The following is a 13,012-nucleotide window of genomic DNA, read 5'->3' as shown; positions in this document are numbered from 1 at the left end:
GTTTCCCTTATTTCTTGTCACTTTCTTGCCTTCTTAAGCACCAGCCTGTAGCTATTTTGTCCATACGTTCACTCTCTGATGTCTGTGCGCTCACTTGCCTATGGTTTGGGGAGGATGCGCGCTTATGTTGATCCTTTCCTCAGCGCTACTTCGTCTGGGCTCTGGTTGGTACCATTCTTGGTGGCGCCATTTTGTTATCACAAACCCCCCTAACTCCGCTTCTCCTCGCCCTTTGGCGCGGTTTTTGTCCTTTTCACGGTGCCCCCCCCCCCCACAGGTGTGCTGAATAGTAGGACGCTATGTCCCCGATGTTCATGGGGGTCGCTGCAGCTGTGACAGAGTCGCCCGTGGCTCAATAGAGCCGGTTGTTATGCACGCGCTATGGTGCGTGGGCGGGGTGGCTGCTTCCGTTACGGTTTTGCTTTCCTTCTGCTAGCGTGAGGTGAGCCTGCTCTTCACTCCTCTGGTGTATTTCCTTTACTTTTGGGCTTTTAGTCGGCGGTCTGCTCTCTCCCTGTTCCCATCGGCAGATTTTCCAGGGCTGGGTGCGCGCTGTAAAGCGGTGAGCCCTTTCCCGTCAAGCTCACACTCACTAGGGAATTTATACGGGGATGGAGATCTATCGAACAAGATGGAATCATCCTGTGGTTTATTAAGTATGGGATAAATAGGGCGCCTAATAGGGGAGAATATGGCCATAATGCTTCTTTCTAACACATTGCATCTATTCACTACCATACTGTACCATGAGGCCAAACTATTAAAAAGAGGGACATCTTCTGGGCCGTTTCTCCGTGATCAAAATAAAAGTTTTTGCTTTGTTGACCAAGAGGTCCAAAGAAGCCACTTAAACCGCATACTCGTCAATAATGTTTTGCAGTGCAAAGCCTGTCCTGGCTGTCAGTACAGCGTCACCTCAGTATAGCAGTATGGGTATGCACATTTTGTTTGCCATGGGGACATCTGTTGTGGAATTTGCCACTGCTAATTACACCCCATTAGTGTAGAGGGAGAATAAAAAGGGAGCCAGGACACAACCCTGCCTGACTCCCCTAAGGATAGGGAACCATCTTGTGCATTCCCCCTGACTGCCACACCAAACACACGCTGAAGAATGAGAATATAATGGTTGTATAAATAATATAATGGGTTAATCTACCTCCATTTCTTTCATAACTCTCCACAATTTGCAGTGTGGGAAACAATCAAATGCTGCTGAGAGGTCCATAAATGCCAAAACAATATGTCCTTCTCTTGCTAGGGTATACTTGGCAACAATTAAGTTCAAATTTTAACATTGGTCAAGGGTCCCATTCCCTTTTTTAAAGGCATATAGGGCCGGTATTAACATTTTTTTTAATCTGTTGCCCAATCCTTTAATCTATTTAATAATAGACAGTCCATTAACTTAACTGTGCCGTCCAAAAGAGAGATGGGCCTATAACTTTTAGGCAATGATTTGTCACCCTTCTTATATATTGGGAAGATGATAGTCTTCTTCCATGAGTCCGATGGCTCCACTACCGCAACTGCATTAAAGACATTCGTCAGTAGAGGTATCCAGAGGTCTGAGTTTTCAAAAAAGAAATTTATAGGGACTTCATCTGGACTGCTACATTGGAACAGACCGCATCTCACCTCAGCGATAGAAAAGACAATTCATCGGACCTTTAGGGGTTAGATATTCCTCTTCAATAACAGACCCAAATATATTTGTATTGTGGGCGACTCAGGAATCCTCTCCCACGTGCACATCTAAAGTTGGACCTGCATCTTGTTTAAGAAAGGGAGAATTAATTATGGCCCAAAACTCTTGAGTTTTTAGAAAGTTCAGCGTGCTGTAAATTTTCCCAGGCTTCCTCTTTCAGAGCTCTAAGTCTAGATTTCCTTGTATTGGAAATGGAGATAAGTGACCATGTCCTTATCCCTTGGTTTGTTTCTTAATGCCTCATGTAAATTACTGTGTGCCTTGGTGCAAGCAGCATCTAACGCGGGTCAGATGGTTTCATGGTCCTCTTGGGGGACAATAGCTTGCTTTCCATGACACTCAGAATTGATACAAAGGTCTGCACATTGCTCAAAGAGATGGTGTGCGGGTCTAAGCAAGTCATTATATCCGTCTGAGTAATCCCGACTACACTGGGTATCAGTTCGCCTTTATTTATCCTAGCCCATTTAAGAACTATACCATTCCTTTTTACTATGGATGGTGCAGAAATTCTCCTAGCCGATGATTTAAAACAATCTTTCCATTGGAGTTGGGAGGTGATAGCCGCATGGCCAGTAAAGGCTGCAATGAGGATTTGTACATCACTAAAACATGATTTTGGGGGAGACGCAACCACCAACAAATCAATAGTAGAGCCTTAAGTGCTAAAACCAAATGTTTTTTCCAAAAGATCAGTAAAATTAAGAATTACCATATTCCTTAAGGTCAGAAGCCTATTCAGTGCATTACCATAGGGGTTATGTGAGAAATGAGGTGGTACCACACCCTCTTCATCAATTAGGCCACATATTGGTGTCGACAACCTGGTGCAGCTACGAGCGTTAAAGTTGTCCATCCATACTATGTTTAAGGGCTGATGATGGTTAGTCATGGTCCTATCAATTACCTTCTCAAGCCAATCAATCACATGTATCATATTACTCTCAAAATGGTTATTGTAGAAATTTGTTTAAAGCATGTCCTCAGCTCCAGGGCCATCACACACTATGAGGTGAAAATAAGGGGACTCAACAATAATCTCCAAAGTTTTCACGCGCAGTGTATTTTTAATCAGGGTAAGTAAGCCCCCTCTCGCTCTACCTGATCTCGAGTGAATTGCTGGGATATGAAACGTGTGGAATCCATCAATATGGATAGATTTGATTTCCCATGTTACTTGGGGGCAAATTAAGTCGAATCGCTGTATGAGCCTGATCCATTTCAAGATACCCAAGTTAGATCTGAGCCAAGCTACATTCCAATTCAGTATTCTTATCATATCTCTCTTGGGCTCTGTTGGGCATCTTTCAATTGCAGAATTCTCCACCTGGAGCGGGTGTTTGCTGAGCAGCCACGGAGTGTTCCTTTGCTCCAGAACCAGCCAACTTGTACAAGCCAGAATCTGTAAATAAATGGGTTTACTAGAAAAATCTATATACAGCGAAAAAATACAAGGATTGTTCCATAATAATGAAAATGCAAAGTGCATTTGGAAAGTCAATAAAAATCTTTTGGATAGATTCTAATGATGAACGCAGGTCAAGGTTCACAATGAATCGCTGCATGAAGGAGATTAATTTCCAAGCCAGCTTGACAAAATAGAAGAATTACACCATTATCCACCACGAAAACCAACAAGAACGCATTGCTCCATTAAATGTGTTATGGTATAAAATTTATGTATAGCGCACGTACATCCGAAAGGTTGCTTAGTGCTGAAGTAGAGAGAGGTGGCATTCTAGCAGTAACATTAACCATATGCTTGTCGGAACAACCATGTTTTCAAGAGTTTCCTAAAACTCATATAGTTGGCTGCCAATCTAATTTCCAGCAGTAAAGAGTTCCATATGTTAGGGCCTAGAACTGAAAATCTTTCCCCTCCCATCCTCTTTCACTTGAATCTAGGTACCATTAAGAGATTTTTGTGGGCTGGTCTGAGATTACGCTTCTGCGTATAAATCTCTATTCTTGAGGTAATAAAAGCTGGACTTTTGTAGTGAAGCGATTTAAAAAGGATGCAGCCTTTTTCGAAAATGGTGTGCTTTGAAGCAGGAAGCCAATGCAGCTTCTTCATCAGAGGTTTTGTCTGACAATACCTGGCTTGTTAAACAACCAATTTCACTGCTTGAATTTGCACCAATTGGAGCCTAAGATCAAGGCCTGTAGGAAGTCCTAAATAGAGTGCATTTGCATAGTCGATTATAACAAAGGCTAATGCAATAATGACTTGGATAACGGCTTAGCTGTGCACAAGTACACATCAGCGTAGTGTTCAATTTTTTTTCCTTTTGGACAATTTCTCTATATCAGGCAGAACTGTACAAAGAAAGACGAGTGGCAAAACTCAGACATAGTGATTCAGAAACTACCCAACAGAAAATACAAAAAATAAATACATTCCCACACAAAAACAATGGTGCATTTCTTAAGATGCACTACTCCACCCAAATGAAATTCGAACATCAGAAACAATTAAAAAATACAGTAACCACCCACACAGTAAAATCTGATTTTGCCCTTGGATAGAAAAACCCAAATTACTTCTTAGGGCTCAGATACCAAGAAAGCAAAGCACAAGTTGTATTGTTGGCAAGATATGAAATCTTCCTGGCCTGCAAAGACAACACAAGCACGACAACAGTACAGTGTGGGTCGAAACAAGCAGAGGATAACGTTTAAAACACAAAAGTGCAACAATCAAGCAACCCTCTTTTACAAATTGCAACACTATAAAAACTGTATAAAGGACAGTGGGATCTTGATGCTTGCGCTGCGAAAGACAACAGAAGGAATGAAAAACGTGTCCAGCATCATAAATCTGGAATATGCTGTGAAAACTTTAAACATCTCCGGGCAAGCGTTTTCTGGAACAGAAACATGGAAAAATAACTAAGATTGGTGATCTTACGAGGCATCATATGCAGCCGTAGAGGGGATAATACGGATACAACACTTCTACAAAAAGAAGCAACCTTAATCACGAGGATGCAGACGGCTAATGAGGTAAGAAATGTAAAAAATGTCATAATTCTCACAACAACACAATGTAAACTAAAATACATGCAATGGCAGAGGCTAGTAAGATAGACTGAGACGCATCATCTAAAAAAAAAGTTAAGATACAACAATTAAAACTTCCACCTTGCATGCTCTATGCAACATGCTCTAGGAATTCTCTTCACAGATGCACCCTAATAATTCCATAGGGACCGAAGTCCAGGGAGATTTCCTTAGCAACCACAGTAAAGATATGCTAATGGCTGGGGATGCCATGCCCTTTCTGGATTCAAACGCCAATGAAAATCAAAAATTGCAAACACAAGAGGTTTAACCTTGAGGGAAAGAATGTAAATTATTCAATTACAGAAGTGCATGCGGCAAACCCCCCCCTTTGAAATATGTAAGTATCCAATGTATAAGCTCTTCAGTGATGCACGCTTCAAATCCATAGATTCAAGGATAAGGCATAGGCAGCCAAGGTAACAAGATTTCATAAGGTTAAGATGCCATGACACTTCTGGATTACAGTTCCACTTACACTTCGAATTCACCTTTGTGACCACAAAAGGCTTAAACTAATAACACCAATGCATATGTTCTACTGCAGAAATACCATTTGCAGCACATCCTGTTGTATTATGAAAATACGTTAAGTATATGCATAGATTTCTGGAGACAATGCTGCACTGAGCCACCCGTGAAAACAAAGACATCTTCATGAACATGTGCAAACCAACATTTAGTAGGGTTCTTAAAACATACATACCAGCTTCAATATAAATACAGTGTCCAGTTTGGATACCGAGTAAAATGGGCCACTGTAATTTGAAAACACCACAGCACAAATATGACTGAGAATGGTAAAGGTATGCAAGCCTACTCATTGTACCTGTATTTCTGGAGGGGCAAGCCACTTACACTGATTATGTCTTACGCAGAGAGGTATCCACGCGAGTGAAGACCTTTTACGGTATTCACTCAATTTTCCCAATTTTTACCCAAGCAAGTAGTAAAATTACCTAAGCAATACAAAAGGTATGACAAACAAGCATGCCCACTAAAGAGAAAACAGCTTTAATAACAGTTTCTCTGACAAGGCATAGAGTTTTGCAGTTCTACATAGAACAGCAAAGGACCCTCTATGAATACATAAAGACTCGAGATGTGGGAGGCCCACATTTGTTTTTTATTGCAAACCAAAGGTGATCATATAACACATAGGACGTATCACTAATGAGAAGACATATCTTTCTACAATAGGTTATATCTGATGAGGATTCCCCTCTCACAGTAGCTCACTGAGAGTCGAATTGCACTGACATCAATGGAGAGAGTTTTGGAAGAGAGAAGAGTAAACTGAGACTCACCTCTTTACACCACTTAGCACTGTTAAAATATACTACATGTATCAATGACGTGTATATTACAACATTTCACATGTCAGTATCACTATGCACACATATCACTTATGCTGTGTCGTTAATTTTCTCCTAGTGTAAATAAGTTAAAATGCTTTGAAAAGGTAACCGTGTCTGTAGCCATGAACTTGATCTGATCACAAAGTCTTCCAGATCGCCTGCTAAATGGCCTGGTCGCTCCCTCGTAACTGCTAATAACTTGAAACTAATAAACTACATTCCATAGCAGAATGTAAGATCCACCAATCAGCATACCTAAGTAAGTTACATCATAAGTTGACTGAGTAAGAGCTATAAACATAGATGCTATACATCTTCCTCTCACACAAACAAAAGGAAGAACAATAAGCCAAAATAAGAATAAAATCCCAAAGGGAAAATTGTAATAGATCGCCAGGGAGGTACAGAAAAATAATTTAACAGAAATTTCTGTCCAAGAGCCTGTGAGAAAGCCTTTAGACATTATGACTTCTTCGAACTGGCAAGTCTAGTCTCTGAATTTTCACTTCACCATCATTCAATTTGTTTTGCTGAAATCAGCATTCCTGTTGGTGCTCAATGTACTCATTTTGCTGAATTCACCCCGAAGCCGCCCACTGCCATCACTCCTTCCACCATCCGAACAGCTTTGTGTTTTTGTCCTTTCAGACAAAGGTACGCCACTTGCACCATATACCACCAAAGGGCACAGGATTACCAGGCACCTCCACTATCTGAGCACAATCCCAAAACTTAGGCAACCCTTATCTCCGCAATGAATGACAGTTTAAGCGAACCCGCTCACTGGCTACAAATCAGGTCACTTTCTATGTTCTCATGGTTCATACACAATGCATCTCACTGACTGCATCCCTCGACTACTACACAATGGTACTCACATCAAGCACATCGCATTTTTTACCCAAAGCTTTAATCATCAAAAACAGGTATAAAGCAGACACTACCTTCCTCCCTTTTATCGGTCCAAATGGAATTTTTGCTGTGACTGAATTTGGTGTGGCCCGGTATGCCCAAAGACATTCCATAATTGAGCCAAAGATTTTATTAGGGGCGGACGTCCATAAAATTAGTCTGTACGCAGACAATGTGATTCTATCACTAACACATCCTCAGACGACGCTACCCGCTTTTCTCGACGAACTCGCTGCCTTCGGTTTAAAGTTAATCTGGGGAAATCTGTGATCCTGACCCTCTCAATTCCTCCCGAGGAAGTAGAGGCCCTGCAACGGGACTTCACATTCCACTGGACGCACACGGACGTAACATACCTGGGGTTTAGGTTGACGCCGACCATCGCGAGGACTGTCTCGCTAAATTATGCCCTGCTGCTGGAACACACGACCAAGGCGCTGGATGCCTGATCGCATCTTCGGTTGGCTTGGTTCGGGAGAATAGCGGCGGTGAAGACGACGGATCTTCCGCATATCTGATACATTTTTTAGATGCTACCAATGACCCCGCCGCCTGGTACGCTCAAGAAGCTGCAGTCTCATATTAATAGATTTATATGGGAGGGGAAGAAGCCACGTCTCTCTCTCGCTCAATTGATAGGCACGAAGGCTTAGGGGGGACTGGGTCTCCCGCTCATAGGCGGCTATTACCAAGCAGTGTGCCTATGCTACCTAGTGTAATGGAATAGGCCTCTGTCCAGTAAACACTGGAATTTTATGGTTCAGTCAGTCGCTGGAGTGAATATCTGGAGGGAACTATGGTTGCCCCGCAAACAGAGCATGGGGGCTATGTTCCTCTCCTGTCATTTTGCCTACCCTCAAGGTCTAAAATAGATTAGCCCTGAAGAAAGGGTGGACATCGTTCCCCTCACCCATGTCCCCCATTGTAGACAACTCTGATTTTCTGCCGGGGCAGACATCGCCAGTGTTTCAGAGGTGGCGCGAGGAGGGCTGCAAGCGGGTTGGGTCCCTTTTTGACTCGGAGGGGCTGGTTCCCTTTGCGCAACTTCGAAAGGATTATGGTCTTTTGACAACGGACGCATTTCCTTATAGTCAGGTTCTGCTCTCATGTCCAGACCCCTCACTTTGTTTGAAAAGTGGTTGGTGCGAAAGACAGATGACTGTTGGCTTATCTCCGAATTGTACTCCATGCTTATGACACATCCCTCTAGTCACCATACGAGGGTGCGTTGCGATCTCTCGGAGGTAGGCAGGCAGCCCTGGCGCTGCTGGCGGCCCGGCAGGTTATCCTGGCTCTGTGGGGGGCAACAACATCACCTTATGTACTAGCATGGACTCACCACCTGTGGCAACTCCTAGCTATGGAGCGCATGTCGCTCAGTGTGGAAGGGAAGGGTAAAGATTTTGCTAAATTGTGGGCCCCCTTTTTACACCTACTCAGAAAAGACCTGAGAGAAGTGACCAGCCCGAAATACTTAGATTCTCAAGCTCTTGCCACTAGAGCCCCTGGGTTCCATTCACAAGTCGGCAGGATGAGCATATACCCTGTAGCGTGTGCGGCCTTGGATTGAGGGTCTACAACATATGACGGAACTGGTGCGGAGAAGGGTAGGGGGGGGGGGGACAAGGGGTTGGGAGGGCTGTTTGATTAGGTTGTTCCCTATTTGTCTTATTTTTGTTATAGTTTGGATGTTTCTAAAATTGGAAGTCAACGCAGAAGTCCTTCACGTTTGCTTTTTACGCAGCCGGCCTCCGGGTTGTGTGCCTGAAAGCTGTGAACTTGCGCTCATATCTTAGTCTGCCGGCCTTGAGATGTAGGCAGGAAGCTGTGTTCATAGATCCTAATTTCCGCAGAATAAAAAAATGATTGATTCCAAAGATTTTATTATACAAACCGGTATAAAGCAGACACTACCCTCCTACCTCTTATTAGTCCAAATGGAATGTCTCCTGTGATTGATTGTGGCTTGGAACAGTATGCCCAAAGCAATTTTGTCATAGCCTCAGTACAATCTACTGTAGGTTTGAGTGCACTCTGGATGCCCTCCATCAACATCTTATGGAACTTTCATCTTTACCACAGGACTGGGAATGATAAAGTGTTGTGAGTAAATGTTTTATTCCGCGCCGTTCAAGACATTCTTTCACAAGACATCAATTGCGAGGTCCAGGATCCCTATGAGTAACAAAACGGCCGTGGCAGCTCTTGAAGCTTCCACTTGGGAAGGTCTTCTAATTCACGTAAAATATCTTCTTTCATGAAGCAGTGTCAAAGTTGCTTGGTAAATATAAGAGGTGCTAATTTGTGACCAAAGGGGAGAATAAAGACCATGTAATTTTAGCTGCCTACCATGGAGAACAAGAGCTGACAATCTGGATGAATTATGATGTGAAGTACATATCTCCCATATCTATGACTATCAAAGAATTCCTTTCTTGGAGCAAAAGACCGATATTCAAAAGGATCACCATGCACTACGACTGCTTTCTGGGAAACCTGTTTAGGAATCTCAAAGTCAGTAATGGTTATCCATGCCAGAGATTTCTTCTTCATTAGGAAGCATCTTGAGTAATTTCCCTGTGATATAGTTGGTGGAATTGGTGAGCCAGAGATGCTAAACCCAATGAAGAGCCCAGCTGTGGCCTTACTGTGATTGAAACAATCATGGGCCGTATTACACAAAGTGCACCAGGGGCGCAACGGGCGTTTGTCCCTGCTTTGGGCGCCCGAGGGACTTTGGTTTTACAGTAGGGGCCGCAGATGCTTGTGTGGCCCCTTCTGTAATACCAATAGCACTGGCATGCACAACGCAAGAGCTATCTTCAGGGAGGGAGGGGCCCCATGCAAATGAGAGAATACCTTTGCCTCTGTGCCTACGCCGTGTTGCAGAGGCAAAGAAGCGTTTCTCAGGCGGCACACTGACAATAAGCCACCTTAAAGGTGGCACGCTGTCAATGCGCCCCCTGAAAGCAGCCCTCTGGAGATATCCTCTTGCAGGAAGGTGCAGTCACTCACTGCACCTGCCTGCTAGGGGATCTCTAATCCCCTTTCAAAGTGCAGGTGGGTTGCCACCTGCACTGTGAAAATACAGAGTGGCTTCAAAGAAGCTACTCTGTTTTTTTCACATTAATGGGCTGCCCCCAGGGTAGCAGGAGTTCACGGCTGCCCTGAGGCACCGCATTCATCATGATATGGCGCACCTCCTTCATTGCGCTGGGTGCACCTTTTAAAAGGTGGGCCCGTCGCAATAAAGAAAAAAGACCCACATGTATAATGCAGCCCCAAATGATCAGTTTCCGTCCTCCAGACAAAAAGATGCTTCACTATTGAATGGCATGTTCATGAGGGTAGCTTGGACATCCCCAAAAAAGTTTGTGTATCGCATCTGTACGCATTCCTGACTCAAACACTTCAATGCATCCAACCTTGAGGATTCTGTGCCAGGGGATAAGCTGGAAAGAAGTTTAATGTTTCGCCTAGCCAAAGATGCTTGAACCACCGGGCTCTGTGGAGATGGTATGAACACAAGAATGTAGGGTCAGAAGGAGAAGACATGTGCAAACGTGCATCTGTCTCTTGACATCAAGTGATAACAATGGATTCTCCATTCCTGCAATATCGAGGTCCACCAGCTTTTCCCTGAAGGTGAGCAGAGGCTCAGCCATCGAAAAGCGCCCACCCACCCGCTCACAGGCTTTGTAATATTTGTCGAAATTAAATTAATCTCCTCAGTAGGGGGATCGGACAGGTAAGCCACATCACTCTTTAGTGGCATCATTTGGCCCACAGAAATTTAGTAGATCAATATAAAAGCCTGAGATGACACATTTTAATTATTTTGAAAATAATGTTTATTTATTTACCTTAAATAAACTGCACATTTATTTAACCAGGTCTTTGTCCGTTTAAACAGACATTCATTTTAAAGTTGTTGAAAAAAATGTGGCTTATGAAATTGAATGAACCAGTTACATTTCTTAAGTGCAGGTTTCTCCAGTGTCTTTTTTCATAAAATAGTTGAAATGGGATTCATGTTGTGGTCTTGTGTGCCTCAAGAAGAAGCCATGTCGAGATGCTCTAGTATACTGCAATATTCAAGGCCTTTTATTCTAGGCCTGCTCAATGCTTTATTACTTTGTAAAATTCTTTCAGGACGTCACTTTGAGGGAAACGATGAATGTGAATATAAGAATGAGACAAACAGTGTGCCATATGCAATTGTTTTGATTTTTAGATAAGCAGCATTAGAGGTATTCCAAAGGTCAGTGTACTCTAAGTCCCATATTTATACTGAGAATTCTAATAAACGACAATATTCTCAGGATTCATGTAAAAAGAATCAGTATATCAAAGGATACCAATACACGATACCTAGTGAAGGGATCATACAAAATGTAAACGGTACCTGGTTTGCGTTCTAGAAGCAACTGGAAATGAAATACCGCCTGGTCATAATCCTGTTTCCTGAACATAAGATCAGCCATCATCTGCAACACACAAATCTAATGGTGATTACATGTTCATATAGTAAAAGAATATTTAGAACAAAAAACATATCCCACTTGGGAATCAAATATAGTCCTTATACCACAAGCCTTATAAAATATATTTATAGGAATTTGAGCGCAAAAATGAACAGGAGGATTTCATATTCACATGCCTAAAGGTGATTTCTACATAAAAAAATTCCGCTCAGCGAATCAGAGCCAAATTCTATTTAAGACCAGAGTTCGACATACCACAAATCTGTCAAATTTGGTGTAAATTCAGAAAACAGTTTAAGATTAATTCCTGAACTAAAAAACGTCATTTGTTACAGTCATCTTTTCAACCAGAACCAACTGTGTATTCCATGGCAGCGAAAACATTATGGCTCAATAACACGTTATTTAGAGCAACTGTACTAATAAACAAACTTTCACACGTGTATTAATACAGTGCAATGGTCAAATGCTATCTTATTACCACCGTACAGTGAAACAGACACGAGGAACACGTTTAATGTTACATTTTTCATACTGCAATGGTTTTACAGAAGGAAACAACTGCCCCAGGCCACTGGCTAGGCTTCTTCAGTGGCATTTCTCCTTACTGCTCATATTTAACCCCGTACATGCCAATTTTGGTTTTAAACGAATACCTAACACAATGCCATGACACACAACATATAAAGATACGTTGAGTGCAATGTGCTATTTATTATCAATGCTGAAGAGAGACACCATGACCTACTGGAAGCCGCTCATGGCTATGCCCCATTAAACAATCAATAATGGTAACAAAGAGCATATCTGCACATCAGCATAGTCTCTCTCTCTCTCTCGCTCTCTCTCTCTCTCTCTGTCTCTCTCTCTCTCTCTATATATATATATACACACACACACACACACACACACACACACACACGCACACACACACACACACACACACATTTATTTACATACGCACACATACATAAAAGTAGCGGGGCAAAGGGTGCATATTTAAGCATAAACCTAACAGTCTAAAAATGAACAAGCATTTGCAATGCAATAGGTCTCGCATTATAAAAGTGTGAGCAGCTGGCATTGCTAATAATAATGCAACACTAGCTATTGGCTTTGTAAATGATAAATAAATGCCATTATGTGTTTGTTTTATAAAATAGATTAAAAAAGGCATTGTCATGAACAATGCCAATAGCTTAAACTTTTGCAAATGCGAGACCTATTGCATTGCAAATGCTTGTTCTGTGTGCAGCCCTAATTTCCTTTCCTCTGCGTGGGTAAAGACAAGCCAGCCATCTGTTCTGGGAACGTGGTCCTACGTAAACATGTCACCTTGCAGTCAACGTGGCGCTGGCTGGTTCCTGAAGAGCTCTTCTTAGGAAAGCACTCGCTGCTTCTTTAAATAACCAACTTCTTTTCTGCTAATTTTTATAGGTTTAGGGACGTTTCGTAAGAAATACTGTTCTTGTATATTTTTCTCTTTCGAG

At 42.5% G+C, this 13,012-nt stretch overlaps 1 protein-coding gene across 1 annotated transcript in view; it reads right to left on the bottom strand.

The window, feature by feature from the left end:
- Window positions 1–13,012, bottom strand: part of TTC21B (tetratricopeptide repeat domain 21B) — a 557,642-nt gene that overhangs the window by 177,640 nt on the left and 366,990 nt on the right. The window contains exon 22 of the mRNA XM_085645393.1: window positions 11,444–11,525. Coding sequence (XP_085501519.1) covers window positions 11,444–11,525 — 82 coding nt within the window. The remainder of the gene's footprint in view (window positions 1–11,443; window positions 11,526–13,012) is intronic.

This window comes from Triturus cristatus, chromosome 3_1, assembly GCF_964204655.1.
Source record: "Triturus cristatus chromosome 3_1, aTriCri1.1, whole genome shotgun sequence".
Taxonomy (NCBI): domain Eukaryota; kingdom Metazoa; phylum Chordata; class Amphibia; order Caudata; family Salamandridae; genus Triturus; species Triturus cristatus.
The sequence above is the reverse complement of the archived record's forward strand: the minus strand, read 5'-3'. Positions and strand labels throughout refer to the sequence as shown.